Genomic DNA, 17,783 nt, shown 5'->3' on the forward strand with positions numbered 1-17,783 from the left:
CCTTGTTTATTCAGTTAATTGGGACTAGAGTTTTTTTTGCTTCATGTACATAGATATACAGTATATATAGTTATCATGTGAACTAAATAAATAACAAAATCAACAATAGACTCCTTTCTCCTTAAAAATAAATAACGTACCTACTCAGCACAAGAGATCTGGTTAGCTGTCTTGCTGACCATCCTTGAAATCAGGTTTAAATGTTTGTTTATAAGATTTTCTTCCTTTTTTTATGTTCATTATCTTTATATTCATTATGTCAGGGCTGTGGTAAAAATCCATAACAATTAATACAAAATAAAATACAGAAGGAAAGAATAACCTTTAATCAAGCATCAGGATCAAGGTCTAATATACAGGATGTGTTCTCAGCTGGAGAGGAAATTATAATCTACTATTTTTAATTCATGATATCACCGCTCTCATCCTGTTTCATCCATGCCAGCGATGCCGTTCATAATGAAAACCGTGACATTGTTGTCAATTACATATCTTCAAGGAGACCCCAATGAAATACACTTTTATTTATCGGAGAAACTATTTTAGGTCTGAGTATGAATTCCAATGACTTTCCAAAAATGCCCAAAAGGCTCAGATCATGTTCATGAATTGTTCAAGATAATATGTACATATTTAATGGCCAGCATTATTTACAGACAGGTAAAGCATATGCAAAAAGCATTTCTTTAACAAAATGCATTTTTAAACTTACACTACTTCCTATTTTTTCCTACGAAAGTATTTTTTAGGTGCAGCTAAACCAAAAAGCTGCACTACAAGATGCATACTTTTAAAATCCAGGAAAGTAACTACAGTCCTGCAGGGAAATTATAGATTGCATATAGAGTTTTGTGTAGGACTGCAGTTGAGAAATGCATTGAATTGCTAAGCAGAGACTTTTTTCATGAGGTATCTTGCCTTCAGCAGAAACCTAGCCACACCTAGAATCCTGCTGGAGGCCAGTTACCAACCAAGAGATGGTATGATGGCTTTGCACCTCCGTGCCAATCTTGGGCTCTGTATTATACTATATTGGCTACAAATGTGGACTATCGTCTATGCTATTAAGTTCAGATGTTTCCAGTGAAGGGTAATCAATTATTAATAGTATGGCAGTACAAAAAACATTTTAGACAATTATGCACTGCCAACCTTCTGGCAACAGTTTGGAGAAGGCCCTTCTCTGTTCCAGCATGACTGTGCCCCTGTGAACAAGTCCAGCTCCATAAAAAACACATGGTTTGGTGTGAAAGAACGTGAATGGCTTGCACAGAGCTCTGACTTCAGCCCTACTTCCTGAATGGACTCCAAAATCTTTAATGGAACCTGTTATAGATGCTAAGGAGGGCTGACCCTTATTGATTCTAAAGGCTTTGGAATAGGATGTTTAGCAAACTTTTATAGGTGTGATCTTTAGGTGGAAATATAATGTACTATGAGAAAACAATGCAGGAAGGTAATGTTTTTATTTCTGCACCATTTTTAGCCGATAGAATGCTGCAAAGCCTAAAGATGATATGTGGCTTCAGGATAGGTCAGTACTTCCTGACTAGGTGGAATCTGTGGTAGATAGTAGCACTTCTGAGCTTCAACTTCTTGTAAGATGTCATATTACAGCTCCTACACATTAATTCTGGAGTGTATTTAACAACCAACAGGTGCTAATGTGCAACTATCAAAGCATGTAAAAGTTTTCAGAGTGGTATGGAAAGGCAAGGTTTCACAAAGGAATTGTAGAAATAAACAAGATCAAGTCAGTGAGGCAGTCTAATTACATTTGTAGCACAGTGCTATAGGAATTGAGTCTTCTGCTTTCCCCAAAATGTAATATACATTTGGAAGACTCGGGTTTGTAAAAATTGATCTTCATTATTGACTCTGTGAGTAATGGCCAAGTGGTGTTTTCTCAAGGTACTTGAAGGCCAAGGGTTAATAGGGAAGGCCCTAATGTAACTCTGGGTACTGCAAGCAGCTATAGTAGACAAATAGATCACACGGTAAAATACTAAAACCTTTAAAGGGTGGATTCACCCAAAAGTGAATTGAGTTAAATATGGAAGCAGTCAACTCGTACTAACTAAAGCTGGTTTATTGGATCTTTTGGGTGTGCCAGTTTCAATTTCATAGTTCCTGCCCTGGGGCATACCTATACACCAGGGGGCCCCTTAGACAAATATTGAAGGGACACCCTCAACTTGCACATTAGTGACCTTTTTTTGTGGCTCCTGGCAATTTACTTTAACCTTAATATGAGCCCTTATAAATATTGATGGGCAACTAACAATAGCCCTAAACATTTGTGACCAGCTTAAACTGATGACAGTCATCATGGACATGCCACAGACTCTACATTCTTATCAGTATGGCTCCCTCTGCTGTCTGTGTCAAGAACTGATTTTCCTTTCTCGATCTCCATGGTGACTGGCCAGAACTAAATTTACCTGGGTAGATGAAATGATGTATGGCAAATAGTCCTTGCTTTTCAAAGCCAGTCAAAGCCAGTCAAAGTCTTTTTTTTTTAACAGTAAATGCTGCAAAGGCTGCTATGGCTCTAGTTATGTCCTTATTGCTGTTCCCCCCGTCTTTGAATTTTAGGTGATTCCATGCACCTTGGCTTGGTGTTATTATATTCTTGTTGCATTCACGATAATATAAAATTAATTTGATTTCAAGAGGGTGAGTTGGTCCCCGTGGTAATGGTAAAGGCAGCTGTGCAAACCTGGAAACTCACTGAAAAACAGTATTAGTTTAGGGTAGACTTTTTATTTGTAGATAGAGACCACTGATGTCACAAATTAGATGTAGCATTTAATGAAGGCAGGGCTTCTGTACTGAAGCTGTATGGAAAGACATCATTACCTGGAGAGTGTCCAAAGTGGTGACAGTTAAAGGTCGCTACAATTCACTTGTGTACTCAAAAACTGCAGGGGGAGCCTGCCTTTTGGCTTCCAATTCGTGTGCCTTTTGCCAGATTATTAAACCATTTGGGATTTTGCCATGAGTAGTTGGTGTAAGCACCAGGGGAGACCAATTTATGCCAAGATGCCAACATTCTCAACATGCCAAGCATTTCATTTCTGTTTAAAATACTGCATGCCTTTGCTTTTTTACTACTAAATCCAGGAACACGTATCCAGTCATCTTGAGCCAGATGGCCATAATACACTTTTCTTGCAATACACTTTAAAAATATTACTAAAATGTTACAATGTGCACCATACCAAATACCATCTTTTGATATGTGTGCATTAGTGTCTATAATGTTGAATATGAAGCTTAGTAAATAACTCATAATGGCTCGTGGTTGTACACCTTCAAAGAAGAAGACAGTGTTGACTTTGACCATGGGGTCCAGTAGTTCCACATTATTTTACCGTTACGTCTCCTCTAGAAATGTATTCATGTGAAAACCACCCAAACAAATTATCAGTAACAATTTACCAAACCTAGTTTGTTTGAAACCCATCAAGCTTTGCTACATTAATATTTCTGCTGTGGTCTATTTTTCATTACGATAAACAAATAACACAAACCAAACAATAAAAGCTAATAGCTTCATAAGAAAAGATGCTAGCTCCTTATTTTGTGGGCTAAACGGTAATCACATCGCTCTTCTATTTCCAATCCGTTCCACTGCCCAAATCTCTCATGGAAATGCCTGGTAAATTATAAGTATCTGATTACTTGCCAGGGCTGTGTGCTCTCAGGAGAATTAGACTTGACGGATTTAAACAAACCACACAATTTGCCAGCAGAATACAAATAAGAAATTGTAGGCTTTTCAATTAATTTGAGTCTAAGGATTAAAAATCAGGTTACAAATGCCAGTTAGAGCTAGTCCCCAGGCAAACAGCCACCCAAATTACTTTACCAGTGTCTTTACGTTCACAGCCCATGTAAACTATTCTGTTAAATATCCTTTGGAAGACTGTAAAAAGCTTTCCATTGTTCCCAGGGAACATCAGAAAGGCTAGCTAATGTATTTAATAATGCAGTGCAATGTTCAATTGTCATGTATAAAGTACAGCAAGCTGCAGTAACCAGTAAAATTTAATTTTACAGAATTCAGATTAAGGTAAAATCTGATTCTGATATATATATCTATATATATAGAAGGACTATTAGAAGGATAGATAGATAGATAGATAGATAGATAGATAGATAGATAGATAGATAGATAGATAGATAGATAGATAGATAGATAGATAGATAGATAGATAGATAGATAGATAGATAGATAGATAGATAGATAGATAGATAGATTAGAAGGATAGATAGATAGATAGATAGATAGATAGATAGATAGATAGATAGATAGATAGATAGATAGATAGATAGATAGATAGATAGATAGATAGATAGATAGATAGATAGATAGATATATTAGAAGGTTGGATAGATAGATATCATGTTTTAGAGTTTAATGGAACAAAGGACAAAATGTATTTGAACATTATTTAAAGCTGAGCTCCAGGCAGATGACAAATATACATTTTAGCCCACTTATGTAAAAAGTAGTTAAATGTATTTCCACATACAGCCAGCATATATATCTGTATTAGTTTTGAGATTGGATTTTGTATTTTTTTTTGTCACAGACTGGGAAAAGGAAGGGGCAATGACTGCATATCAGTGCTGTCAAATATTGGGGGGTTGTTGACAGAAAGAGAGAGAAGAGAGTGATGATCTTATCAGTGAGTTGTTGCTCCTTCCATGCCCTACCCCAGGCTGGTTTAAATCCCAGAATTAACTTCTTGCGTAAATTCCAAGGAGATATCAAGGAGATCACAGTCTGTCAGAGGTACTTAAATCATAATAACATTGATCAGTTTTCCTGGAGTTCAAGTTTAAGAAACTGATAATGGGAGAAAAATCAGGGCAGCCATTGGTAACCCTCTTTAAACATGGCAATTCCTTGGCTGAAATGCTGTTACGCTGTCTTCAGTACTTTCTTGGTCAATGACCTGGAAAAAAAAGCAGTTGAGAAATGTCAGAGAGACTTCCAGGCTTTTAATCTGCACATCTATTGGTGGTTTTAGCTAAGGCACATTATCAGATAGTATAAAAGCAACAGACTAGACAACAGTGTTACACAAACAGAGGATTTCACAATTTCTGTACAGGGAACTTTCTATGCAGAGGGGGACAGTTCTGAAAAATGTCCTGTTTTGTTTGTGGCCTTTAACCTATTGCTTTATTTATGGTCAAAGGAAAAAACCCCTATTAGTCTTCCTCGGTTTCGGTGTTGTGCATATCAGGTGAATACAGAATGGAGCCTGTCTTCACTCTTTACTTCTCACAAAGCGCCCCCACCTGCAGACCGTCCCACTCTAATGCGTTTCACCCAATACAGGCTTAATCATAGAGATCAGACAGATTTTTGAAAGAATTTTGCAAAATAAATTAGCATCTATGAAAATTAACATTTCTGCACATGTTTGAAAAATACTTCATAGAACTAATAATTTCTGCAACAGTTCTGAGCTTACAGTTTTACCACTAAACCAGGGTTTGCAGTTGGGACACAACAGAGAAAAGAGGCAGTTAGATGCTGTTTGGCTGCACTAGAAAAGTACTGCATAAAATCTACATATTTCATAAGTCAGATGTACAAAAAACTACCTGAGCTTGTTTAAAGGAGAAATATGGCCAAAGCTTTCTTGGCCCGACTTCTCCTATGGATCACAAGTGTGCAGTTCGGCTGACGTCACTGAGCTGGTCCAGGCTCTGGATCGATCCCAACTTTACATTTGGGATCCACCCAAATATCTGGAACCGCGGCTGGCACAGCCTCTCAGCAACAGTCACTGGCTCTCTGCTCACTGAAGTCTGAGAGCCAAGCGATCAGTGTGCTGCATTCACCTGAGTATATTTTTTTTTTGAAGAAGAAGCCATACTTCTCTTTAAAGCCTAATGTACACTTACCTACTCTGTACAAAAATATTGCACAGAAACATCACTTCCATCCTTTTCTAGCAGTCCCCACTAGCACTGTAGGCTCTTAACCTCCTTTAGGGTCCTCCTGTAACAAGCATGATGCTACAGAGGCACCTGTGCTTCCATCTGGTATCATCATAGACACACACACACAGCTCTCTCCCCCAAGGAAATTGAATAACAGCATCCAGATTCTATGGCTACTGAGGGGAGCAACACTGAAGCAGGTGGCAGTGGCATGAGCCAGCTAGGTGTTTAGAGATAGTGATGGTAGGGAATGGGGCATTTTTTACCTTGATGCAGAAAATGGAGTAAGGTAAAACACAACTTTCAGCCTTTAGTACTGCTTTCAAATGCATAGACCTATGAAGACATTTGTCCTTTGTGTGCAGTGTCATGCATAAGTTAACATTTAAACCATATACGGTACCTTTAGGGGACTTATGCTCAGAAGAGTCTTATAATGTGGGAGGCACTATATATGCACGGTAGGCATTCCAGTCAGTGTTTTGCATCAGTGACTGAAAGGTTTTATTTGCTCTTCTCTCATTTCTTAACTGCATCAAATGCTAGTTTTGTCTTAGGAATCTCAATCATGGATCCATTTATGTTGTTTTATAGTACAAAAACAAACCAAGTCAACCCCTGCCTAAACATCAACAAATCTACCTATGATAAGTTAGGAGTGGTAGGTTGTAGGAAGGATCTGGGTCACATGGAGAGTCCCCTTGCAAAGACAAAGGGAGCATACAAGCAAGGCAAGAGTGCTAACCACTTAGTTAACATGCAGCCAGATGAACAGTTGAATCACAGATTGTTCAAGCCTTTCACAAAGATTACGCAAATTGAATATCCCATTATTTTTGTCTTCCAGGAGCAGTTTGAGTTTGCACTGACAGCTGTGGCAGAAGAAGTGAACGCAATATTAAAGGCCCTTCCACAATAAATGTTCCACATTCCCAAACAAATCTAGAAGATTCTTCTCTCATCCCTTTCTTTCTCTCAATACTTTTAAGCGTTGTTGAAAATTGTGACCTGGTGTGTATTATGTATAGTACCCACATAGAAACTTGCGGTCTGCATTGTCCCCCCAGTGGGAAGGTCATTAAATCGCAGAAACTTAGCAAATGGGTACGAAGAAAACATAGTCATCCTGGTGAGCAGATATCATTTGGCTTTCCTTCTCTTTCCTGATAATCATTTATAGAGCAGGATACCAAATCACTAATTTTCTTATTTATTGTTCTTTATTTAGTAACTTGGTGCAGCAAGTAACAGTGTCCGGGTGCCAGAAAAACAGTCCAAACATGTCCCAAATACAGTTACTATGTGATTCAAAAGCCTTAAAAAAATTATGTCTCACATGTTCCCCCTCCCAGACACTGCAGCTCACAGTGGGAGGGTTTCAGGAGCAGAGAGAGTGCTGCCCTAGAAAGTAGTTGGCAGGATTAGATTTGATCAGGTGCTGACTGTCCAGCTATAGGCTTGTCAATCCACAATGAGAAAGTTGATAACACCCCCCCCCCCAACCCCACTAAGTCCTCTCATCTCACTACATTGGAAATTGGAAGCAGGCACAGCGTACATGAGAGTGGAAACTCTTCTCTGAATTTAAGAGCAGTTCAACAGTGTTGTCACCCCATCACAGAAAGCTGCATTAGGTGGATTTTATTGGCAGGATCACTAGATACTTATGAGACTTTGCAGGGGAACTAATAAAAACTGTAAGTGCAGAGGCCCTTATAATTAAGTGCTGCGGCACATATATTTTTTATTAGAGGTCATAGTTCTGCTTTAACATCATTGTAATGCAGAAATGTGATTTACTGTTGTTTTAATTAACCAATCAAATGACGTGTCTGATTACTACAGAATGTTAAAAGCTAGTATCTTATACATTTAAAATTCTGGCTGCATTTCACTACTTTTTGCACCATGTTAGTAAATATGGCCAACTCACCGATATACCAATACTGTTTTCATCATCATCGTCTTATGGCATATACTTAAAAGAAAAATACAAAAAGAAAAAAAATGTTGATTTTTGTGTGTATTTTCTTGTTTTAACAGATTTTATGGGGTTTGTGTAAAACAATAAAGGTCAAACAAGTGTGGCAATTTTATTATCATTTGTAATTTTGTTATATTAAATCACAAGACAGCAGTTTACATTTTTTTTTCCTTAAAAACACATCTAAACATTGATATTCAAGCTTCAGTTCACCTGAGATCACATTATTATTTTTATTATACAATAAACTGAGCACACAGATAAGACAGATAAAAACCATGCTGCGTTCTTTAATAAATAAATGATGCGATTGATCTAGAAGTACATGTGGCAGCACCACAGCACAAGATAAACATAGCATACACAGCACCCTGCTTCTGTATTTTGAAAATGTAAATGTGTAGATCAAGGTAAAGCAATTAAATATTCAGAAGAAACAATTGAAAAATGTACCCCCTTTTTTTTTTTTTTTTTTTTTTTTTTACTTTTAGCTAAAGAAAATTGGAACACTAAATAATTAATTGGTAATGCCATATGGTACATTGCTCTCCATTGAAGCCAATATACTGTTTGGGTTTAGGGATTAGAGCTGCAATCTCTGAACCGAAGAAGCTTAAAGGTTTCTAGTGACCTTGAAGGGTATTGCGATCAAATGAGCACCTGGTATCCAAGGTTAGGGTTCCACAAATGTGGGCAGAAAATAGTATTTAGTCACACTCAACTACGCTTGTCCCTTGAACAATATTTGTGCAAAAAAAAAATATATATATATATATATATATATATATATATATATATATATATATATATATATATATATATGTTTTTGTAAAAGTGGGAAAAAGTTGGGCTTATTTAAAATAGGTGGATCCCTTGGACACAGCAGAGGCAGCCTCCAAATTATAAAACCAGCTGTCATTCTGCCACAGGATAGGCAACATTTTCATGAACACTAGTTAGGCTTACATAATGGCTTCACTGGGTGCTATCAGGGTGTTAATTCTATCTGAATATAAACATCAGTCAGTGATATTCACTATTATTAAAGTAAATTTCTACTTTTGTAGCAAAATTGGCATAACAGCTCCTTTACATTCATTGCATGTTCTCATTTACATAGCATAACCTAAAAAAAAAATGTAAACATTGCTACTTTCCGTTTTAGAATCTCTTTTCTGATAACTCCAGTACTGAACAATCCTACTTAGTTCTCTTTATGAAGGGATAAGGAGATGTGTTTGCCATAATTAACCCTAGCTGTACTGTGCTGTCAGATCTCATTATCACTTGTAAACTAGATGTCAACACCATTTAACCACTTGCTGACCAGCTCACATTCATATGCAAAGTGTCTCGTTCCCACGAATCGCCGTATGGGTACGTCGGCTCCTTTAAGAGCCATAGTAGGTGCACGTGCCCATTGCACAACTGGGGACCCGATGCACGTGGCCGGTGGGCGCAATGACTGCCAGCCACATGCAATCGCAGGCACAAGAGTCAGAGCGGGGATTTGTGTGTGTAAACAGACAAATTCCCGTTCTGACAGGAGAGGAGAGACATCTGCTGTTCGTAGTCATTACAAACAGCGATATGTCTCCTCCTCCAGTCAGTCCCATCCCCCACAATTAGAAACACACACGAGGGAACACATTTGACCCCTTGATCGCCCTCTAGTGTTAACCCCTTCCCTACCAGTGACATTGACACAGTAATCAGTGCATTTTTATAGCCCTGATCGCTGTATAAATGTCATTGGTCCCAAAATAGTGTCAAAAGTGTCCGATCTGTCCACCGCAATGTTGCAGTCCCGCTAAAAATCACAGATCACCGCCATTACTAGTGAAAACAAATTTATAAAAATGCCATAAATCTATCCCCTATTTTGTAGACACTATAAATAAATATTTCCTCATTGCGATTTTTTTTACCAAAAATATGTAGAATACATATTGGTCCAAACTGATGAAGAAATGTGGGTTTTTTTTTAAATTGGGGACATTTATTATAGTAAAAAAAGTAAAAAAGTAAAAAGTTTTTTTTTGGCACTCTTTTTTTGTTTATAGCGCAAAAAATAAAAACCGCAGAGGTGATCAAATACCACCAAAAGAAAGCTCTATTTGTGGGAAAAAAAAGGACGTTAATTTTGTTTACAGTACAGCGTCGCATGATGGCGCAATTTTCAGTTAAAGCAACGCAGTGCCATATCGCAAAATATGGCCTGGTCATTGAGGGGGAAAATCTTCTGGGACTGAAGTGATTAAATAAAGGGTTAAAGATTTAGAAGCTGTTCTTCTTGCATTGTATATTGATGAGAGCCTGACATTTCTGATCATATTCAGAGTGAGTCTCACTCTGCCATTGATCAGAAATGTCAGAAACTGCCATGACACCATCTCCTAAGAAATGTCTGAAAGATTTTACATTTTTTAGGTGAATGGGAACACATAACATATAGTGACGTTTACTTAAATTTGACTGCAAACGTGGAAATACACTGTTAATAGAGGGTAGAAGCAATGCAGTGGCCCAAAGCGTGCAGAATTGCAGGTTGCGTTGCATCCTTCTTTTCACTGTCCAGCTCTATAGAACATCAGAGATCAAGCAATTCTAAAAGTCCAGTCAAGCTCAAATACTTAGACTGTATATAAAATGTCTTACCTTATGAAGCACTGTCAGATCTTTGGACCTTTCTGCAGTTTATCAATGCAGTCTGGTTCAGGACCTACCCTCGCCTGTTACTGGGAACAAATGAAAAGTGACATATTGATGAGAACATCTCTCTGTTATCCCTTGTATGTTAACCGTATTAAATGGACAGCATTGTGCAAGGGAACAAAGAAGGAGGATAATATCAAGGTAGATTCAGGTACTTATACTATATCTATATAAATTAGATTTCATGATTTTTAATAAATACATAATTGAATTAAAGAGTGCTTTATTTATATCTGCCTGGAGTTCAGATTTAAGTCTTTACTATGACATTACGATCTGAGTTACACTTACAGCATCCAAAAATGTGGGTGCTAAGGGCAAAAACTCTATTGAGTTTGTACACCTAAGAAGCTTTAGCTCTGAATGTAAGTGATTGAAGCCAGAGGGACTGACAGTACATTGCCAGCGATGGAATTATGGCAAATGAACGCCAATGTTGAAATCTTCCTTCCATACCTGAGAAGCATTACATTGTGTTATGGTCATGCTAATCGGATTAGGGGACTTCTTGTGGACCAATTAGAGCTGACATTCATTTTAAACTACAGCAGCATTTCATCTTTAAAGCCGTCCGGTGGGACTGTGGCGCATATATTTCTGCCAGTCAAAGCCCAAGCAGAATATTTACCAGCTTCAAATAAAAGAATGAAATGCTGTGCTTACCAGTATTGACAGTCACTACAGTTACATCTATTTCGTCTTGTTTTTTTTAAGTAAAAATGTTCCTTGTAAACTAAAACAGACCCACTGAGGTTTTGTACATAAAATACAAACTGACTTGTTTATTCCTTAGAGAAACAACCATAGTTATCTGTACTAAAGGAATGTATCTTCTCTTTTTTCCAAAAGCATCTAGTATTCTATTAAATAGTAATGGCTGAACATCAAAGTCTATATACATTATAGAGCCTCCATTGCCAAGGTTTAATAAGCATCAGCCACTAGCTGGATGGCTGGTGTTAACCCTCCCTCCCCAACTTTGCAGTCTCTCTGTTCAAGGACTTGCAACCATAGAAAATAAATTCTGCAGAATTGTTCACATTCTTTATGCCTTTGTATGTGGTTTTCGCCAGAAGCATGTTTGATCTCTTTAGCAATGCAGGAACAGGAGAATTTTTGAAAAATGACGTATTTTAATCTTTCCCATCTCACCCAGGCTGTATGTGTATCCTTTGTGCACATCCTGTCTAAGGTTTGGACCAGCTTAGCCAGTGCCTCATGAAACATATGTAGATCATATGCAGATCAGAGAACAATAAAAGGGTCCATCAGCACACATGCAGATCTCAGGTACCTTTGATGTTGCTCTAGGCAGGCTTCCAGTTAGTGCTCATCTGTCTGAGTATCTGCTGCATTATATGATAATAACAGTCATAAATACTAGTAGAGGTGTTTCATTTATGGGGATGCTTAATAAGGTTATTACTCTAATATGTATTATTAATTTCAAACAGTACGAAGTAAAGAAGAAAAATAGCCAACTGCATTAATTCATAGCAGTCAACCCCGTTTTGTCTGTCTGGCAATTCTTATCTGATGAAATGGGTAATCGAATGGTTGTGCGGTACTGTACTTTCCAATCATTACTGTCCCTTCTATTATAAAATACATTTGTTGAGCTAATGATATACGCACATGCATCAATGTTTTATGCTCCATCTCTAGTTCCTTTTATCATACGAGTGAGCATCAACAAACGTACCCTTATATCTTAGTCCATACTCATTTGCATAGAACTGTCTGGTTCACTAAATAATTCTCCATGCACTGTATGTTGTACCGTGACCATTTACCATGTATTAGGTAAGAATAGCCTTTTGATGCTTGGTGGTTATGATGTTTTAGTATGGCTCATTAGCAAATGTTAATGCTGACAAAGGTTTTGGCCCAATGAGCTATTCCAAAATAAACATCACTACTTCAGATGACTTACAGTGGGTCAGGGGATGGTGGTAGCAGCTTAAAATGGAAATAATGATACATTATTTAAAAAAAATAAAATAAAAGGGGACCATTACCTTGTAAAACAACCCATTCAGTTTAAAACAGAAATGAAAGGCAAAACGTTAGTGTGTGTATATATATATATTATTCTTCCCAGTGAATGGACACTATTCTTCCCAGTGAATGGCTGTGAAAGGCAGGGTTGCCAACTTTCAGTAAATTTATGAACAGTTTGTAAAATCCATAATTTTTGCATCTGTCCATGAATGTCCCTTACAGACATGCAGATTACATGTCCGTAATGGATATTCACGGACAGTTGCAAACATTACACACTGCACTAAGATAAAAAGCCACCTGTGTGCATTAGCCCCCCTAATACTTACCTGAGCCCATCTTGATCCAGTGATGTTGCACAAGAGGCCTCCTCATTGGCAGAGACAGCAGCAAAGCACCATTGGCTCCCGCTACTGTCAGTAAAAGTCAGTGAGCCAATGAGGAGACAGGGGAGGTCACGGCTCCATGTCTGAATGGACACAGGGAGCTGTGGCTTGGCTCGGGTGCCCCCATAGCAAGCTGCTTGCTGTGGGGGCACTTAACAGGAGGGAGCACCAAAGAGGGGCCCGAGAAAAGGAGGATCTGGGTTGCTCTGTGCAAAACCACTGCACAGGGCAGGTAAGTATAACATGTTTGTTATTTTTAACAAAACAAAAAAAAGATTTTAGTAAAACTTTAAGTATGTCTTTCTTTAAAATGTTAGCTTTTTAATAGGTTCTATTAAAATTAAAACCTCAGGCATAAATAAATAAACACCTTTTAATCTATTTAATTAATAAACAAGTAGTAATTACATTTTTAAATGTTGCTATATGCAGTGCTTATTTCCTTCTTTATGTTACATTGCCATGGTCTCTTGCACATCACCTATAGCTGAAGAGTGATAATGGGGAACCCTGCATTAAACGCTGACACATAAGAATGTCTGATTTTTCTGGATAAATTAGGTAAATTGCATGGGGACGCAAACACAGCCAAGGACTAGATACAGAAAAACAAGGAGAAATTTCACAAGATACTGTTATTATAGCTACTAGAAAAACACCTTTTTACCTTAATTAGCGTTCCTCTTCAGTGCACAAGACAGACTTGCTGAGTGTTTCCAGTCATATTGACATTCATCCATTAAATCCTTTAAAATGATGTTTAAGTATAATTTTAAATATGATTTGCATAGAATGCCAAATGCACCCTTCTTTTCAGCAACACTAGACCTCCATTAGCTTCATTTATTTTGAATATGCGCCGCTTCTTAAAATCCCTATCTAGAGGTAAATCCTTTTCACTTCTGATGGCCATCTCATTTCACAAATTCATTATTTTCAAGAGGATAGCCAAGTATTCTAATCAGAAATTTTCACTTAATTTGCATATTCTATAACAAAGTAACCACACATACATTTTCATGTGATTAGAAACATGCAATCACCAATCCTTGTTATAATTATTTTCTTCTCTTCAGTTTAAAGAGTGCATAGCCCAGATAGAAAGTAATTGAGCTGCAAGTTTAAAAATGACTTGCTAAGCTATTGCTAGACTTGCCAGGCTTCACAAGTTCTTTGCACAACTGCAGCAAGTCCGGATTGCATGACTCTAGATTAACTTTCTTTGCAAACACTCTGCAAGTCTGCTACAAGTTCTGGTTCAGTTATGTTCTGCAATAGTCATCCCACCACAGGGGTCACTGTGGCTGAATTTTCATGTTGTAGACTTGTAGAGCTCTTGCTGTAGACTGTAGAGACTGTAGAGACTGTAGAGACTTGCCACGCAAATTTGATACAGATTGGAAAAGTGTCAACTAGAACTTTAAGTGCTCTGCAAGTGTACAACTTGCCATTGAAAATGTGCAGCAAATTAACAAGACTTACAATTCAACAAGTTATCCTTGCTATCTGGGAGGTAGTGTAAATAACTCAGCAGGGCCACAGTGTAGCATCGTTGGCCATACCAGCTAAAAGCAATGTCACTTTCATTCTCCAGGCAGCACAAGATTTATGAAGTTTGGAACCGGATTGTTGCTATTTTGCCATTTAGACCCTTTTTTCTTTAACAACATTTTTATTTTATTATAATTGCTAAAATGTACTTTTGAAAGCTAGAAACAGAGTTTTCCATAGAAAGAGTTGATGTACCTTGAGGCTGAAGGTTGGGTTTGTGCTTACATTTAAAGTGACAATAAAACCACGTGTGCATGCTTTACTATATATGTAGTACGTGACATTATTAAAATCAGGGCAGGTCCATTGATGAATTAGAAAGCTTGTAAATACAGCACCGCTGACACTCCTTCATGTCACATGCAGGACGGCTCAGGTTTTTTGATTGGCAGTGAAGCATTTCCTCCTTGCTCCACTATTTTCATGTACCGGTCATGTAATTGTTTTATAAAAAGAGATTTATATGTATATAACATTATTTATCACAAACCCATGAAAGCAAACTTTGCTTCCATGGGTTTGTTTTACATAATGGTATTTACATTTAAAACACTAACATTACTACCGGAGTCTCACCCACCAATTCACATAGACTGCAATGATGAACAGTGAAGCAAGGAGAAAATGCTCTCCTGTCAATCAAGATCCCTGAGGGGCCCTGCATGTGATATGAATGAGTGTCACATGGGGCAGCTTTCTGTAGAAAGAATCCAGAGCACGCACAGAGTGAGTGGCAACATAGAAGCAGGATGATCATCTGCAATAGTGTTGCCATTCAGAATAGGGAGCTGGCAGGATCACCAGGTATTTACCCCCACAACGCCACCATTAGATAATATACTGGTACATTTTAAGATGCAATTTAACGTTTAGGGTTTAATGTAACTTTAAGGGAATTTTTCCTTGTTACCCAAGTTCAATATCAGGCTTTAATCTTCCTGATCCTTCCTGGTATAATTACACACTTGCTGCCACAAAACTAAATGACAGCATATGTATGATATTGGCTGAAGGGTGAAGTGCTTTGTAGCAAAGACTGCCTAATATGAACACCACAGACAGGCTGTTTTCAAAGAGAGAGCTTGGGAAATAACCTGTTTTTTTTTTTTTTTAAAGTAAAAAAGAAAATTTTGTAACTTTATAAAAATATTGATGAGTTAGGCAAAAATGTTAGCTCTTTTTCTTTAAAAGGAAACTATTATGGCTTTGTTCAATTATAGTTTTTATAGTAAATTATAGTTTTTTTTAGATTTAATTTATGACTTTAAAATGTTATATAGTTTTTAATTGTATTATTTATTTGTGTTTAAACATGTATTTCAGGATGCATAGCAAGCTCAGGTTTCTAATAGGAAAGGCTTGAACCACTCAGATAGGTTCCCAACTCTGCTAGGGGTGCATTAAATGGCTGAGAGTGGCACAAAACTTGAGTAAGTCCAAAAATATTTTATTTTTAATCCGTTTCAGGGGCTCAAATTTCCCCCTTTATCTGGGATTAAATGCAGACAGTACATTTACAAAGTTACTGGGAAAATAATTGTAAAGTCAATGTATAATAATATAGTATTTCAGGTTGTCAGACTGACTGGCAAGGGTCAGTGTAAACAAGTAAACGATCCCCGTATTTATTACTGTATATGCAGCCTTGACACATTACAGTAATAAAAAGGAGGATTGAGCCTAATGCTTGCTAAATGGTCTCTGAGCCTAGTAAATATGAATTAATCATATACAATATTTTATATTATTTATCTGGCTAAAGAAAACACAAATACAGCAGTTTTTCTCGCATAGAACATAACAAAGACAAAAATTTGGTTGCAAACAAATGCTTAGTTTGATCTTTGTATGGATGCATGCTTAATGCACCAAAAGTAGATGGAGACGCTCAAAATCTTAAGGAGGACAAAGGGCATCTGAGGAACTATGACAGGTAGATCTCAGCAGTGGAGTTCCCAAGATATATACAGTAAGAAGCTACTAGGTGACCTCTGAAAATGTTTCTTACCATTGTTAAGTGTAAAGTGCAGATGTTGTTTAGACCAGAGAGATGTGTACAAGCATCTATTTAGCAACCACATCAGAGGGAGCCAAGAACAAGTGACTACCAAGCCACTGATATAAACCAACAAATCAATGAGCTTCTACTTTCATATATCCCATTCAATAATCACCTCACACAGTCTGCTGTAATGTCATTTTCATTTTCCATTTTCTCTCTGCAACTCCTCTAGGAAATCTGAAATGTTGTTTTGTGACTTAAAAGTGTTCATAATTTTCCTATTTTTTGTGTTTGCTTCATTAAATGTAATTTTTTTTTTTTTTTTTACATTAGCAGTTATGAAAACTCGAATAAAAATGTTTTTCCTAGATAAACCTTTGGATGCGTAATGCACACTATAACAAACCAGGTACTTCTTGTAGCCTTTCCTTTTATTGTTATTTTTTATGAAGAATCTGAAATTTCAAGTGTAACACCAGCAAAACAAAGAGTTGTTTATTTATTTCTGCATGCTCTTGTATCCAAATCACTAGCTTCAGATCTTACCTGTGTACTACTACTGTGTACAACCACTGATTTCCCATTTGCAAAAAAAATGATTTTAGACTCTTTTTATGTATATAATAAAGATATACAAAGTATTTTGTTCTACCTCTGTAAAAACAATCATTTGTGAATAAAAGTTACATTGTCTGTGGAGTATTGTGAATACTGCAACACTGTCTCACTTTCTTTATTCCTTAGCAATATGTTTCATAAATGAGATGTTAACCCTTAAAGTGGATGTAAACCCTCTCCTATGCCCAGTGAAGTGAACAGCCTAGGATGATACACATAGATGAGACAAATGTCACTACATAAGTTTTACATGTATATCTGCTGTTTTCTGCTTTATTTACTGTTTAGAAAGTGAACATCCTGATAGAATGTTTTCATCCTGCTTCAGCTGTGATAGTGGGGTCTAGGCTTACACTGTGTGGCAGCTGATTGGAGGAAAGGCACATACCCCCACTCCACACAGGCAGAGGAACGAAGATACTTGCAGAGCTGTGCTGTGAACAGACAAGCTCTCTGCTTATCTGTCTCTGTTACCTCCCTGGCACAAATTTTCAGCTGCTTTTATCTCCCGCGTCAGAGAACTTGTCAGAAGTTATCATGCTGATAACAGAAGAACAAGGCA

General features: G+C 37.3%; 1 protein-coding gene across 2 annotated transcripts in view; it reads left to right on the forward strand.

The window, feature by feature from the left end:
* PTPRN2 (protein tyrosine phosphatase receptor type N2) overlaps positions 1-17,320 on the forward strand; it is a 1,455,485-nt gene extending 1,438,165 nt beyond the window's left edge. For both annotated transcript variants that reach the window (XM_073629933.1, XM_073629934.1), the window contains one exon: positions 6,812-17,320. In XM_073629933.1, the coding sequence (XP_073486034.1) occupies positions 6,812-6,883 (72 nt within the window). In that variant the 3' untranslated portion in view covers positions 6,884-17,320. The remainder of the gene's footprint in view (positions 1-6,811) is intronic.
* The last annotated feature ends 463 nt before the right edge of the window (positions 17,321-17,783 follow it).

This window comes from Aquarana catesbeiana, linkage group LG05, assembly GCF_042186555.1.
Source record: "Aquarana catesbeiana isolate 2022-GZ linkage group LG05, ASM4218655v1, whole genome shotgun sequence".
NCBI lineage: Eukaryota > Metazoa > Chordata > Amphibia > Anura > Ranidae > Aquarana > Aquarana catesbeiana.